This window comes from Delphinapterus leucas, chromosome 2 (genome assembly GCF_059928025.1).
Source record: "Delphinapterus leucas isolate spDelLeu-1000000601 "Yukka" chromosome 2, BTC_Dleu_Yukka2, whole genome shotgun sequence".
In the NCBI taxonomy this organism is placed as follows: domain Eukaryota; kingdom Metazoa; phylum Chordata; class Mammalia; order Artiodactyla; family Monodontidae; genus Delphinapterus; species Delphinapterus leucas.
In genome coordinates this window covers 77,205,154-77,220,619 of record NC_143130.1, presented here as the reverse complement: position 1 = coordinate 77,220,619, position 15,466 = coordinate 77,205,154, and the positions used below count along the sequence as shown (strand labels likewise).

The 15,466-nt window shown below is 36.5% G+C and overlaps 1 protein-coding gene across 19 annotated transcripts in view; it reads right to left on the bottom strand.

Moving 5' to 3' along the window:
* The window catches only part of ICE2 (interactor of little elongation complex ELL subunit 2), an 86,041-nt gene that overhangs the window by 48,233 nt on the left and 22,342 nt on the right, over positions 1 to 15,466 (bottom strand). For 18 of the 19 annotated variants that reach the window (XR_016392083.1, XR_016392084.1, XR_016392082.1 and 15 more), the window contains 6 exons: positions 13,727 to 13,864; positions 12,483 to 12,596; positions 12,150 to 12,309; positions 10,790 to 10,971; positions 2,145 to 3,141; positions 1,267 to 1,442 (listed from right to left, as the gene is read on the bottom strand). Coding sequence is in view for 12 of the 19 variants with exons in the window: in XM_089907144.1 (XP_089763270.1) it covers positions 1,267 to 1,442; positions 2,145 to 3,141; positions 10,790 to 10,971; positions 12,150 to 12,309; positions 12,483 to 12,596; positions 13,727 to 13,864 (1,767 nt within the window). In the remaining 7 variants the exon portion in view is untranslated. Of the gene's footprint in view, positions 1 to 1,266; positions 1,443 to 2,144; positions 3,142 to 4,737; positions 4,780 to 10,789; positions 10,972 to 12,149; positions 12,310 to 12,482; positions 12,597 to 13,726; positions 13,865 to 15,466 lie in introns of all 19 variants that reach the window. The other variant, XM_089907154.1, reaches the window with a different exon arrangement.

Sequence of the window (15,466 nt, the reverse complement as noted above, 5' to 3'; positions counted from 1 at the left end):
AAATACTGACATTCTAAAGTGGTCACTGAGGATTCTTGTTGGGTGGTAGGTTAAATAGCAAGAAACAGAGACATCAAAAAAGGAAGGAACGGGGCTTCCCTGGTGGCGCAGTGGTTGAGAGTCCGCCTGCCGATGCAGGAGACACGGGTTCGTGCCCCGGTCCGGGAAGATCCCACATGCCGCGGAGCAGCTGGGCCCGTGAGCCATGGCCGCTGAGCCTGCGCGTCCGGAGCCTGTGCTCTGCAACGGGAGAGGCCACAACAGTGACAGGCCCGCGTACCGGGAAAAAAAATTTAAAAAAAGGAAGGAACGTACTTCCCTGGTGGTCCAGTGGTTAAGACTCCACACTTCCAATACAGGGGTCGTGGGTTCGATCCCTGGTCAGGGAGCTAAGAACCCACATGCCACACGGTGTGGCCAATAAATAAATAAATTCAATTATTTTAAATTAAAAAAAAAAAGGAAGAAAAGGAGGGAGGGAGGAAGAAAGGAGGGAAGGAAGAAAGGAAAGAGGGAGGAAGGAAGGAAAAGTGAACTATGATGTAATGGATACAACTGAAAAAATCTCTTAAGAAAAAATTAGAGACTTCACTATTTCTTACGTAATCAATTATACCATAAAAGCTCCTCTTTACCTGAATTCAGTGGTTACACACACAAAAATCAAATTAATCTGAAAGAGACCTTAAAATATCAAATATAGCAATCTGCCGAAAGAACAAATTACTCAAATTGTAGCAAAAACTTTTTTAACTGAGGGAAATATTTATATCAAATCCCAAAAGAAACAATAGGGGAAAAAGAAAGGAAGACATTTGGTTTTCTAACAGTCCTGGGAAGACATTTCAAATGTGTATGAAAGCCTACTTCTCAAAATGTGAACTTCTAAAATGACTCAAAAAGATTCCCAAAGTAAGAAATAAAGAGGCTAATATGTCATAAAGGAAATCCAAATTCACAGAGAAAGCTGGAACGTACGTGCCAGTCTAGGTCATATCTATAATGGTGCCGATCTCTACAATGGTGCCGTTTTTCACAAAGTTTATATATTCCATGCAAGAATGTTATTGGCACTCATGACTATTACATTGAACTAAACACTTTATTAAAAGTGTTTTCAGTATTTTACTAAAAAAACTCAACCTGAAAAAACTACTCTAAGAGTGATCAACAATTTAAAATTAAACTTCATAAGAATGGCATGTTAAATATTTGCTTATCGTCTACTTATGCTACCACACCCTAACTCCCCAGGTAACAACTTACTCTTCTGATTTTCTTCCGTTTTTTAGAACGTGGTCTGGTCTCTATCCTCTGGACACTGCATCGCACAAGTAACAACAGGTCTTGTAGGCTAAATAGCTTGTAAACAAAATTTCCTTCCTGAGGAGCTACATATTCTGATGTATCTTCAACATAGTCCTGAAGTTCATATGGCAATCCTTTAAAAATAATTATATTTGTCATTTTTATTTTAAAATACATTAGCTCTTTATCCATCATAATCCAAGATAAAACAATTCAACTATCAATCTTCTGTTTCCTCTGAGTTGACCATTACACTATTACCATTTCTGTCTACTTTTACTGGAACTCCAGCAAGAGCTGAAATCAAAGCTTTAGGGTTCTCTTCCTTTTACCTACTACCTTCACTAACCCTAGGCAAAGTATAAATCTGTAAGACAACATATGAAGAAAAAAAAAAAGTTTAAAAAAGTAGTGTTATTCATAATCGAGGCAGAGTTGAGGTGCAGCCTTACATCTATTTCACAAAATGAAAAAGTACAAAACTACAGTCTAAACACTAAGAATAAGTAAATTTAGACTAATAAGTATTTATCATTATTTTTGCTGGATTTTCCCTTCATCAGTTCAGCAAACCACATTATCTATAGCTTAGCAGCCATCGTAAATGTTGGATAAACACAGGTTACAAAAATCCATACAACTGTGGGTACATCGCTAGAGTGAAGGTTTTGAAAGCTGAAATACTGATCAGTAGACTGGAAAATGAACTCTCAATGACTATATAAAGATCATACACATATTATAACAAAGAGAAAGTAGGGGGAAGGGGGGGAAAACCTAAGGATAAGGAACAAGCAAAACAGTTAATATAAAATTCTTTGTAAATATTTACGTACGTCCTTTTGGCTTCTGAAACACAGAAGGCCATATAGATTTTGGCCAACTAGAGGCATCTGAAGTAGCAGAGGGTTGCTCAGAACTAGGAGGTTGTTTAGAATTTTCTGAATTCATCAGCGGCATTTCAGGTATTTTTCTGGAAATTGGTTTTAAGAGTTCATCCTGCATTTTTAAAATTTCTCCAACTGGATCAAATTTTTTATACACTCGTTTGATAGGTTTTTTTAAAACACATGACTCTTCAGGACTACAAGTAGTATTAGTCTGGTTTCCTACAGAAGCCTTTCCTGAGGAAGAATTTAGGCTAGCTGGTTTAGAACTTAAATTAGAACCCATATCAGCAGTCTTTACATTACTATTATTTTGACACTCTGTATCAATGATTAAACAGTCTTCATCTGTATCACTATGGCAAAGAATTACATCTTCAGTTTTAGCTGCTTCTGATGTAACAGGCTTTTCCTTTGAATTATTGTCTGTGTTCTCTGGAACATTCACTCTTTCATCAACACACTCCATATCAGAAGCCATATCATTTTTATTAGAGGTTTCAATTTCTGAAGAACTTTCTAAGTGTAAGGCATCAGATGTTTTCAAGTCACTATCTTGTACCAAAGACTTCTCAGAATTTGATACATTTTCACCACAGGGGATCAATCCCTGATCATCTTTGTTTTTGCACTCTTCAGGGCCATTGTCCATACCAGTCACCAGCTGTTTCTCCTTCTGCAGCTGTTCCATCAGAATCTGAGATATACTTCTAGAATGAGCAGTAATGTCTGGTGCAATTGGTGCCTCAGATGTGATTGCTATGCTGGGGGCTGGGGGCATATCTGTCACGTTGGGTACTATGGAAGTACTTGCTGGACTCGGTGACTTTGATGGTTTGGTGGTGGTTACTCCAAAAGTTTCAAGTTCTGTGACGTCATCATCAAAATCCAGATCCAAGTTTTCATGGGTCTCAATTTTTCGGCACTCATTAACTTCATAAGACATCTTAAGAAAATATATTGGCAAACTATTAGCAAAAATTCCAGGCCGCCCCTCACCCATCAATGTCCCATCACAAACATAGTTCATACTCTTTAAAAGTAGAAAGAAAAGTCTAATGGCTTTGAAAGGTTCTTGCTTTGACAAACTACTAGCACCTAATTTATTTAACCTTACCTTCCCATTGAAATGTTGATGAAACACAGAAAAATTTGCCAAGTTGCAATACCACAGGAAATGGGGAATACTTGTGAACTACCACATCTCAAGAGGTATTTCCACTAATCAAAAACAGACAGGGGCTTCCCTGGTGGCGCAGTGGGTGAGAGTCCGCCTGTCGATGCAGGGGACACGGGTTCGTGCCCCAGTCCGGGAAGATTCCACATGCCGCGGAGCGGCTGGGCCCATGAGCCATGGCCGCTAGGCCTGCGCGTCCGGAGCCTGTGCTCCGCAACGGGAGAGGCCACAATAGTGAGAGGCCCGCGTACCGCAAAAAAAAAAACCAGACAGGACCACAAAGAAGAAATGCTAGGCCAAACAGGAAGGCAAAAGATCTTCATTCATACCCACTTTATACACTCTTGCAGAGACTTAGCTGACCAGGAGGAAAGCGTCTTCGCCATGGTAAGGAAGCTGCTCTCTAATGCAACTGGGGAAGTGTCAACAGCCTCTCACATCAATCAGTGACTTTCTTTATACATCTACTCAGGGAAAACAACTCTCAGTAATAAGAGGAGAAATGGATAGGAAGTGGTTTTATTGTATTCTGGGACATGAAGCCACTGAGGTTATAGTTTTTCATGTACTGTTTGGGTAACAGAAGAACTACAGACAGTTCTAATTTATTCAGGAATAAATTATCTTCTCCCTAGGTAGCAACATCTCTCCTCAGTCTGGCAGAGCACTTTAGATAAATACCATGGAATTGGATTACAGTTTAGGATTTGAGAGAAAAATATTCTGACAGCCTCAGGTAGTGAGTAAGAAAGGTCTACCTGGGTAAATTACTTTACCTCTCTGAAACTCAATTTCCTCATCTCTGAAACAGGGATAATAGGGTTATCCTCTTGGGTTTATTCTAAGGATTAAATGAGAAATTATATATAGAAAGTTTCTTCGCATAGTCCTTGTACATAGTAAGCAGTTTCTCAGCAAATGGTAGCACTTGCTAAAATAAAAAGACTACCATATTTAGTCAAAAAATAAAATTAAACTATACTCTGTTTACATGAGGCATTCTTACACAAAAAGGTTCAAAACAAAACAATGGGACATGACACCAAGAAATAAAGAAAGAAGGACTAGCAATATTAAGTGTTAGAGAGAAGTCAATGCAAAAAGCATTAGATAGAAAAAGGAATCCTATGTTGAAAAAGATGCAATCCATGATGAATAGATAATGAACTGTGACATGTCAAATAACAACATCAAAATTGTCAAAACTGAAAAATAAAAGGAAAATTTGACAGAAACACAACTGTACTTGGTCACTGATACACTGTCTCTTAGTAATAAGGATGTAGAAAGTATGAATAATATTTAATGACTGAAACAAAGATACATGAATGACTGAAAACATACATATAGACTGCAAAGATATACCTTTTCCCTCCCAAGGATCGAAGGGGCATTTCCAAAGGTGGACTATAAATTAATACACAAAGAAAACATCAATATAGTATAAAGCAGAATCTGTTAAGGTCTGACTCTCTGTTTAGAAGAAAATAAAATTAGAAATCATTAAGAAAAAAGTAAACAGACAATAATAAACCCAAGAACTTGGAAATTTTAAAACTCTCCAAATTATTGGATAAAAGAAGAAATTAAAATGATAATTACAGAACACTTAAAAAGCAATAAAAATGAGAACACTGGACATTAAAAATCTGAAGCATCATTCATAGCCTTTTCAAAAAACAGGAAAAGAATAATATAATCACAATAATAAAATGAAGGAATTTCATAAATATAAAACCAAAATTAATGAATTGAAAAACAATGTTCTCAACCCCTGACAAATTTGGATAAAAACAGCAGTTTATCTGTAAATATTTTAGTATGTGGTTATAAAAAGATTCTTCGGTAAAACACATTAATTGTATCAATAAACTAACACTTCCTTAATGGCTGGAAATATCTAATCACTGTTAAAATTTCCTAGTCTGATCAATTTCTTTTTACAATTGTTTATTGGAATCAGGATCCAACCAAGATCCCTACACTGCATTTGGGTGATGTCTCTCAAATTTATTTCTCAAATGCCTCTCCCCCATACTCTGCCAACTCCCATATACACCAGGTATTTGTAGAAGAAACTAGATGAGTTATCCTATAAAATTTTCCATATTCTGGATTTTGCATCCCCATGATATCATTTAACACACTCTTCCCCTACATTTCCTATTAAAATGATCTAGTAGCTTGATCAGATTCAGGCACATTTAAAAAAATCTGAACATGTTATATGTGGTACTGTGTACTTCCCACTTCAATCAGGAGGCTAGTGTCGTCTGCTTATCTTTCTTCTTGTGATATTACAACAGTTCTGTTGATTCATCAAGGGTCAACAAACTAATCCATCCATTAAAATTCCTTGTTAATCTTCTAATGCTTTTAGCAGTCATTGATGATGATCACTGCCTAGATTCACTATTTCATTAGGAACTGCAAAATGGTAACAGTCGTATTTCATCATTACCTGAAATACAGTTTGTACTGGAAAAGTAAGACAAATACTTGAATTTTCAAAAATCAGTTTTCAGAATAATGACTTGATACACTAGCACCCTCCAAAGGTGACTAATACTTTTTTTAAAAGATATTATTATGAATTCATGGATTTTTAACTATTTCATATGTTTCCATCCATTGCAGTTATTCTTTGTCATGGTCAAACTGACACACTCTGGCCAATGGGAAACCCTTCAAATTGGCACTGGCATCTTTTTTATATAATTCCAATATTATTATAAGGTTTTTACTTAAGTCCTTTGATTGGCATTTGTATTTCTTATGCTAAAATTCTTGGTTTCTAATATAAATATAAGTACTTATTTGCTTTGTCATACTATCTAATGTGTCCAAAATAACAACAGCAATATCATTACTAATAATATGATTACTAAATGTAGTTTAAGATATTTGGCAATTCTTTTTGAACTTAGGATATAAATCTTTAAGGATGTATAGACACTTAATTCTCTGAGTGACCATTTTCACTTAAACAGTATATCTTGGATATCACACTACAGTTGCATACCTAGAGCTTTCTTATTCTTTTTATAGGCATACCTTGGAGACATTGTGTGTTTGGTTCCAAACCACGACAATAAAGCAAATAGTACAAAAAAGTGAGTCACACAAATTTTTTTGGTTTCCCAGTACATATAAAGATATGTTTACACTATAGTCTATTAAGTGTGCAATAGCATTATGTCTTTAAAAATGTACATGTCTTAAGAAAAATACTTTACTGCTAAAAAGCACTAACCATCATCTGAGCCTTCAGCAAGTTGTAATAGTAACATCAAAAAATCAATGATTGGGCTTCCCTGGTGGCGCAGTGGTTGAGAGTCCGCCTGCCAATGCAGGGGACATGGGTTCGTGCCCTGGTCTGGGAGGATCCCGCATGCCGCAGAGCGGCTGGGCCCGTGAGCCACGGCCACTGAGCCTGCGCGTCCGGAGCCTGTGCTCCGCAAAGGGAGAGGTCACAACAGTGAGAGGCCCGCGTACCGCAAAAAAAAAAAATCAATGATCACAGATCACCATTAACAAATATGACTAAGTCTGAAATACTGCAAGAATTACCAAAATGTGACACAGTGACATGAAGTGAGCAAATGCTGTTGGAAAAAGGACGATGATGGACTTGCTTGATGCAGGGTTACCATAAGCCTTCCATTTGTAAAAAACGCAGCATCTTTGAAGTGCAATAAAGCAATGTACGATAAAACAACGTATGCCTGTAATAGTTGCATAGTATGCTATTGAAGATGTACAGTTTATTTAATAAACACCCTATTAAGGGACATGACGACTGTTTCTAATGAATACCTATAGTTGCGGTGAATACCCTGCACAAATATTTTATTCTTTTCCTAGTGTACTTCTGAGCTACATTTCTAGAAGTGAGATTTCTAGGGCGAAGGATGAACACATTAGTTTTCATCTGTTCTGTGGGCACATCTCTCTTCATTTGACTGTAAAAATGTTATAGCAATTATCTTTTCTTCCTCTAATAACTTTGTAAGAATTTCCATCAACAAGCCTCTTCTGTTTCTCGTGTTTAATTGAGATGGGCACACCTGCTTCTGCAGGAGGACAATCCTGTGTGAGAGTGTGCCAGGGTAGCTTTCTTAGCTTCATGGTTCTAAGCTCATGCTTCACTGTTACCATGATGTATGTAGGTTTGCATGTGTTTGTGTGTTCATATAAAATCTTTAGTACATTCTGATATCTGCTTTCTCTATTTCCCTCTCCCACAATTATCTGAAAACTTATTTTTCCTTTACCTTTAATGTCCTTGTTCTGCTCAGTATGAACTTTACCACTGGTGAATTTTCCTGAGCCAAGGCTTTTGTCTTGGAAGGAACTTTGGCTGGTTAGTTTCTAGAGTTCTTAGGACCCAGGTCATCTCAGAACTATTTAAGTTCCCAAGTGCCCCTGCACTCACCTACAAATTAGAGCCCATCCACATTATTTTCACTTTTGTTATTCTTTATTCATTCTTGCATCTTGCACCATCCTTTTGCCATCTGGGATTATTCTCCTTGTGCCTGAAGAACATCCATTAGAGGATGTCTGCTAGTAGCAAACTCAGCTTTTATCTGAAAATATCTTTTCTTAATTTTTTATTACTTAAGGATATTTCACTGGTTAGAGAATTTTAGTAAGAGGGTTATTTTCCCTCAGGAGAATATATTGTCCCAATGTCTTCTGGCTTCCATCGTTGTTGTTGAGAAGTCACCTGCCAGTCTAACTCTCAGTCCTTTATAGCTAATGTGCCTTTTGTTTCTCTGGTGGCTTTTAAGAGTTTTTTCTTTGTCTCCAAGTATGGTTTGGTCCCATTACCTCTTGTACACCTCTCTTTTGGGTGCAAGTACACAAATGTTAGACATTCTCACTACATTCTCTATACCTCTTGCCCTACTCTCCATATTTTCTTTTTGTTGCCTGTTTCATTATAGTCATTTCAGACCCATCTTCCAGTTTATTAATTCTCTTATCAGTTTTATCTAATGTGCTAATAACCCCCTTTACAGAATTCTTAACTGTACTTTTTTTTAAAAAATAAATAAATATTTATTTATTTATTTGGCTGCATTGGGTCTTCGTTGTAGCACACGGGCTTCTCTCTAGTTGCGGCGTGTGGGCTTCTCTCTAGTTGTAGCATGCGGGTTTTCTCCCTCTAGCTGTAGCGTGCAGGATCCAGGGCGTGTGGGCTCTGTAGTTGTGATGCACGGGCTCCAAGCATGTGAGCTCTAGTTTGCAGCATGCGGGCTCTCTGGTTGAGGCACACGAGCTCAGTAGTTGTGGCTCACGGCCTTAATTGTCCCACGGCATGTGGGATCTTAGTTCCCCTACCACGGATCTAACCCGCGTCCCCTGCATTGCAAGGCATATTCCTTCCAATTAAAACATGGCTTTAATTTTCTTGCATGCTGTATAATTAAGCAGAGTTGGCTCACAGTTTGTGACTGATAATTCTAGGATCCATTTCTGTGAGTCTATTTCTTTGGTCATTGTTTGTGATGGTTGTTGCTCAGAGTATCCAGTACATGAAAAGAAACTTAATTTTTATTTACTCCTCCAGTGTCTAGTTATCTTTAAATGTTTTCCAGATGCTATATTTAAAAACTTGTTTGTAGAAATAATTTGAGGCTCAAAATGACATTCTGTTCCTCTAAGAAGTATTGTCACTTGCTTTTGCTAGGTATCTAGAGACACTAGCAATCCAAAAGCATCTGAATCCAAGTTCAAGGCCTGAAAACCCAGAATACAATCTACAAGAAAGCTGATTTATTTCTTGTTCACTCTTACTCCTGGGGTATAGCCCTGCAGGGTCCAAGCTCATGGTGGAAAACTGAACTCTGACTTTTGTCCTCCTAGTCCTGTGATGCTGCCAAAAGCACATTCTCTGTTGCCTCTTCAGAACTGGCAAATACCATTCAGGGCAAAAACTACCCTAAGTGACAGGCTTACCAACCTGGATTCTGCTCTTCTTTAGTATCTCAGTCCTCAGATAGTACCCCCTATCTTGTTAGGTCTTTGATGATTCTAAGAAATAAACTTATATAATATGTACAGCTTTTTTTAGTTGTCATCAGTAATGGAAGGCCCAAATTACTTGGTCTGCCATTACTGAAAGAAGTTACTCCGTCACTTTTCATCCCTCTTAACCTACTTCATGTTTCTTCATAGCACTTGTTACTTACTGACATTCACCTCACACCAATATAAATTTTAGATAGATTTAAAAATGTAAAACAAAACAAAAAACAAAAATACCTCCAAAAAACTTAAGTTGGAAGTGCTTTATGACATACACATCATAAAAATACTGAAAGGCAAATGGCAAACCAAAAAAAAATAAACAAATATGAAAGACAAAAGGCCAATATTCTTAAAATAGTATGAGCTCTTATATGTAAATAAGAAAAAATTTTTCTATTTTATTTTCTAATTTTGTTTGCTCTCTCACTTTATTCAAGTCCCTGTTCAAATTTCCTGTCCTTGGAAAAGCCTTCCTGATCATGAATCCCATTCCCATCTCTTTCCCCTTAACCTATTCCATTTTTCTGCATAGCATTTATCAATGTGTGCTTTTTTGATACTGTTTTAATTATCTGTGCCCTCTGAAACTAATGTAAGTTCTGAAAGAAAAGAGACTTCATTTTTATTTACTGCTGTATCCTCAGTGCATGGAACAGTATCTGCTCAATAAATATTTGTGGAATGGATGAATAAAGTTTTGTATAAACAGAATGCCTTGCTCTAATAATCATGGGAAAATATTTCAAAATACACAAAATAATAAAAGCTAGTATTTATGGAGTACCAAGCATTGTTCTAAATGCTTTAGGTGTATTAACTCATTTAATCCCCAAGAATTCTATGAGTTAGGTTATCATGATACCCATCTTACAGACAGAGCAAACTAGACACAAAGAGATTATGTAGTTTGCCTACGGTCACGCAGATAATAAGCATACACTAAAAAGGATTAACAATCCGGCAAATTCTTGTTGCCCCAGTCAAACTCATCTGTTCCTTTTCATACTTAAAAACTCTTGAATACAAATGAGACTAATTAAATAAAACCATCACCACTATGATCACCATTACTGACTGAATTTTTAGTACATACGCACTAAAGACTGTGCTCAGCATCTTACGTATAAATATCAAACTTAATCCTGACAGCAATTTTATGAAGTAGGTATTATCATCTTTCTTTTATAAAAGAAGAAAACTGAGGCTGAAGGAGGTTAAGTTAGTTGTCTAAAGTCAAGATCCACGTGGGGTTCAATTTTAAGTTTCAATCTAAAGTCTGTATTTTTAACTACCAGATTTAGAGACTTGCAATAAAATGTTATTCTTCAAAAGGATAAACAAGTACATTCTCTTAAGGAAAAGAAAAGAAAGCATTACATACTTCCATTTCAGATATATAATCTTCTGGTTTGTCCATAAATACTGCAGAGACTGGAACAGTTGTGTTTTTGGACATCATGCATTTTAAGGGAACTTCATGGAAGATTTGATTTCTCTCTCTCATTGTCATTTTCTTTTGGGGAAGTGGTGAATTAATATAAATTACTTTAACTGGTTTTGAACCTTAACACAGAAAAAGAATGGGAGTGATTAGTTACTAGTAGTCATATTAAAAAAAAAAACAAACCAGGATGTATAACAGAAGAATTACTAAACAAAGAGACACAGGATAGAAACTGGAAGCACATGTCCCATACGTGTGCCTTGAATGAAAAGATTTTTAAAGTCCCTTAGAGGTCTAAGGGCAAGAGACTCTTTTTTTTTTTTTTTTTTTTTTGCGGTACGCGGGCCTCTCACTGTTGTGGCCTCTCCCGTTGCGGAGCACAGGCTCCGGACGTGCAGGCTCAGCGGCCATGGCTCACGGGCCTAGCCGCTCTGCGGCATGTGGGATCTTCCCGGACCGGAGCACGAACCTGTGTCCCCTGCATCGGCAGGCGGACTCTCAACCACTGCGCCACCAGGGAAGCCCCGAGACTCTTACTGGCAAGAAAAATATGTTCTTTTTCTAACAATTTAAAAAAAGATTTTCTGTTTTTTATTGTTATACTTTTACTGTCATTATTACTCGGTTCCTCTTGGGTTATACTTTCAAAAAGTGATAAAATGTTTACCACGGAGAATGTATTACATTTAACTCTAATTTGTAGTTTTGTTTTTAGACATAGTCCTTCATTTACTCCAATTATGTTATTACATACAAGAATATTAATTCTAAAAGATATGAGAAAATTATTAAATATGAACAAAAATAGAAGGGGAATAATATTTGGTACAGAATTTATGTGTAAACATTTTACTGTTAAGAGAGAGACTATCTTATAAGTATAGACTTATTTAAATCTGAATTCCAATAATAGGTAAGTAAATAAACCCTGGAAACTAACCCATTTGAGGCTGTCTAATAAAGTATCGCATTCCTTTTATTTCAGTGAAAGACAGAAGAACCTCACCATTTCATGTATCTTTGGCCACCCTAAACTATAATTTTTTCTCTACTTCTCACACACCCAGCATGCATACAGGTCCTGTAAATCTAATAACTCATTTATGAGTGTCAATTGTATACTTAGCACTATATATTAAAAAGTTCTTCTACTGCATGTAATTGTCAAATTTACATCCTCCTTAAATCAAAACTTAGCTTTCTGTATTTGACAAATGACCACTATAATCAGACAGCTGAAATAGAACTGTTTCAACTCCTCTTTTGAGAGTGTTACTTGACATGGCAAATCACAAACCTGTGGCAGGTATTACTTGAATACACACTGGAATTTCCCACTGTTCCTTGTAGCTTGGTCCATGATTATTTAATAAGGTAAATAATGCTTGACTAGTTAGAGCTATCTGAGGGTGATATCTTGCAACAAGCTTCTCTGCATTTGGGTCTTTACTAATGTCCTGAAAAACAACATGAAACTTGTTACTTGATTACACTTATTAGAAACGTCTTTGATTAAATAATGAAAAGAAGGGAGAAATTCAGGAAGGATACTTTAGACCAACCAGGTTACATGTACTTTATGAGGTACAGAAGATTGCTTAGGAAGATCCAAAACCGCTTTACTACTTACATAATGCATAGCTGCAGCTGTTTGTTCTGGTGTTTCAGTGGCAGGTATATCTTTTGACAGCTGCAACTTTGCAGGCATTGAGGGAAATACTGTTTTCACATATTTTACACTGCCCTAAATAAGAAAAAAAATGAATGTTTTATTGCAGAAATCTTGATGTATTTTTTCCCTGAAGTATCTTTTCATCATATGAAACTTATAACTTAAAATTCTTCATTGTACTAAATGCAAATATCAAGTTTAGAGTCGTCTTAAGACAAGACCTTAATGTTTTTACTTGACAACCACCATATAGTTGTTTTTTAAAGATTTTATTTATTTATTTATTTTTGGTTGCATTGGGTCTTAGCTAGGTCACGTGGGATCTTTCGTTGTGGTGCACAGGCTCTCTAGTTGTGGCGCGCGGGCTAAAGAGCGCGTGGGCTCTATAGTTGGGGTGCATGGGCCCTGTAGTTGCAGCACGTGGGCTTAGATGCCCTGCGGCATGTGGGATCTTAGTTCCCCGACCAGGGATCAAATCTGAGTCCCCTGCATTGGAAGGCGGATTCTTAACCATTGTACCACCAGGGAAGTCCCCCATATAGGTGTTTTCTAAAAAAAGGGTCCAAGATAAGGGTGCCATGAAATCTTCCCTGTCATTTTAAAATCCAACGTCTCATTTTATGAAGTACAAGTCAGAGCAGGGTATAAGAGAAACTCTAAAATATCTTCTTTACACACACCTACTTCCAACATGATATTGAGTAAAATCCCCTTAAAAGAAAAGGAGCTTTCTGCTTGTATTCAGAAACATAAAAGAGATGGAAACTAAGAAAAGAAAATCAAGAAATAAAGTTGGTAGTGATATTTTTTTTTTAACTTTTTATTTTTTCTTTAAATATTTATTTATTTATTTCGCTGCACCGGGTCTTAGCTGGTGGCACGTGGGATCTTCGTTGCGGCATGTGGGGTTTGGTTCCCTGACCAGGGATTGAACCCAGGTCCCCTGCACTGGGAGTGCAGAGTCTTAACCACTGGACCACCAGGGAAGTTCCAGTAGTGATATTTTTAATAACATCAAGTAATGGTAGTCATACATTAAAAGGGGACACATTTGTATTGCGTATTTTAAAAAGTATATCTCGTTACTGCTCAAAATTTAAACATAAATACTGAAATATGTCTAAATTATGCTTCTGTGTGAAATACAGATGATGTTTCAGACAAAAATAAGTTTACTTTTATTTTCTTATGGTAAACCTTACCAATGCAAGAAGAGTTTTTTCTAACTTTAATCCCATCTCTATTCTGAATGGGAAGAATCCCATTAAGCTGGTGACTTCATGGAGAGTATAGAATTCTGGATACTTTTTCACTTGTTCAATACAAGCTTTTAAAATTTGCTAAAAAATAAAAATTAAGAGAAATTCATTTTTTTGTACTTCTCTAATAATGCAACAAAAATAACTTAGTCACATGTGACTACATAATTATTCATTTCAAATATGAGCCTCATTTCATTAACCGAACTTCTAACAATCCAGGCACACTGTATATTCCTTACTTGATTTAAACTCTTATTTTTCGTAACAATTCTTTTTAACCTAATTTCTTAAAACATTGATGTTTAATAATACTAAAATTAGCAATTGTATTAAAATTTAAAGTTAGAGAAGACACATCATATTTTCTCTGCTATTTAAGAAACTGTCAAAGAAATAAAGCCACGTGAAAATTTTAACACACTTTATGGGAATAAAAGCGGTTACACGAATGATTAGAAATAAGTAAGTTTAGTACCCTAAAAAGATCCCCAAGCACAATGAATTAATGAAGTAGTTATCTTACAGGTCATTCTAACCTTCAATCTAAAAAATAAATGAGAAATTTTATAACTACTTCAAATGATGGAGTATTTAGTATTTTCTTCTCTCCAAAATGTTCTCAAAATATTAATGACTTATCAGGAAATGTAATGAGGAAGAAAAATTCACAGTTTCACCCAAGCATGTGATAACATGTAAATAACTCAAAGAAGCACAGCAGTTTTGGAGGGGGTAGGGGAGTTATAAAACCATACATACTACATTATCTTCTAAGATACAGTTGTCCCTCGCATCTCTGGAATCCCCCATGGATACCAAAATCCAAGGGTGCTCAAATCCCTTATTTGAAATGGTATAGTACCGTCAGCCCACCATATCCACTGATGTAGAACCCACGGATATGGAGGGCCCAATGTATGTGTTTTCTCTTCTTCTCTCAATGAACCTTAATCTGAACCTTTTAGAATATAGTTTATATCACAAAAGCTTTTAGCAATAAGCATATATATATACACACACACATATATATATATATATATATATATATATTTATTTTTTTTTTTTTTTTTGTACGTGGGCCTCTCGCTGTTGTGGCCTCTCCCGTTGCGGAGCACAGGCTCTGGACGCGCAGGCTCAGTGGCCATGGCTCACGGGCCCAGCCGCTCCGCGGCATGTGGGATCTTCCTGGACCAGGGCACAAACCCATGACCCCTGCATTGGCAGGCGGACTCTCAACCACTGCGCCACCAGGGAAGCCCCAATAAGTATATTTTTATATCTTACACCCTCTTTCCCTTCAGATATTTATAAAGTGTGTCAAGCTACAAATCAATAACATTACTCCAGTACATCTTTTTATCTATAGTTTCATATCCTCTTCTTTCTTTAATCTTCACTCTCTATTATCTTTCACATTTCCCCCCTCAATTCTACGCTTTTCAATAATGACCTTGATATTTAATCAGGATATTACTTGCAATTAAGGCAGATATAGGTTAATATGAAGAAGTTCTGTTTGCTCTTAAAAACCCTAGTAAACCGCAAACTCGGATCTGCATAATATCTTTGCTCCTCATTTATAATATTAGTCAACTTTCACCCCTAATATTCCTATCCTATAGAAGTCATTACAAAAATCTAAACATGCAAAGGAAAGCAATATATAAGAACTATGTGACA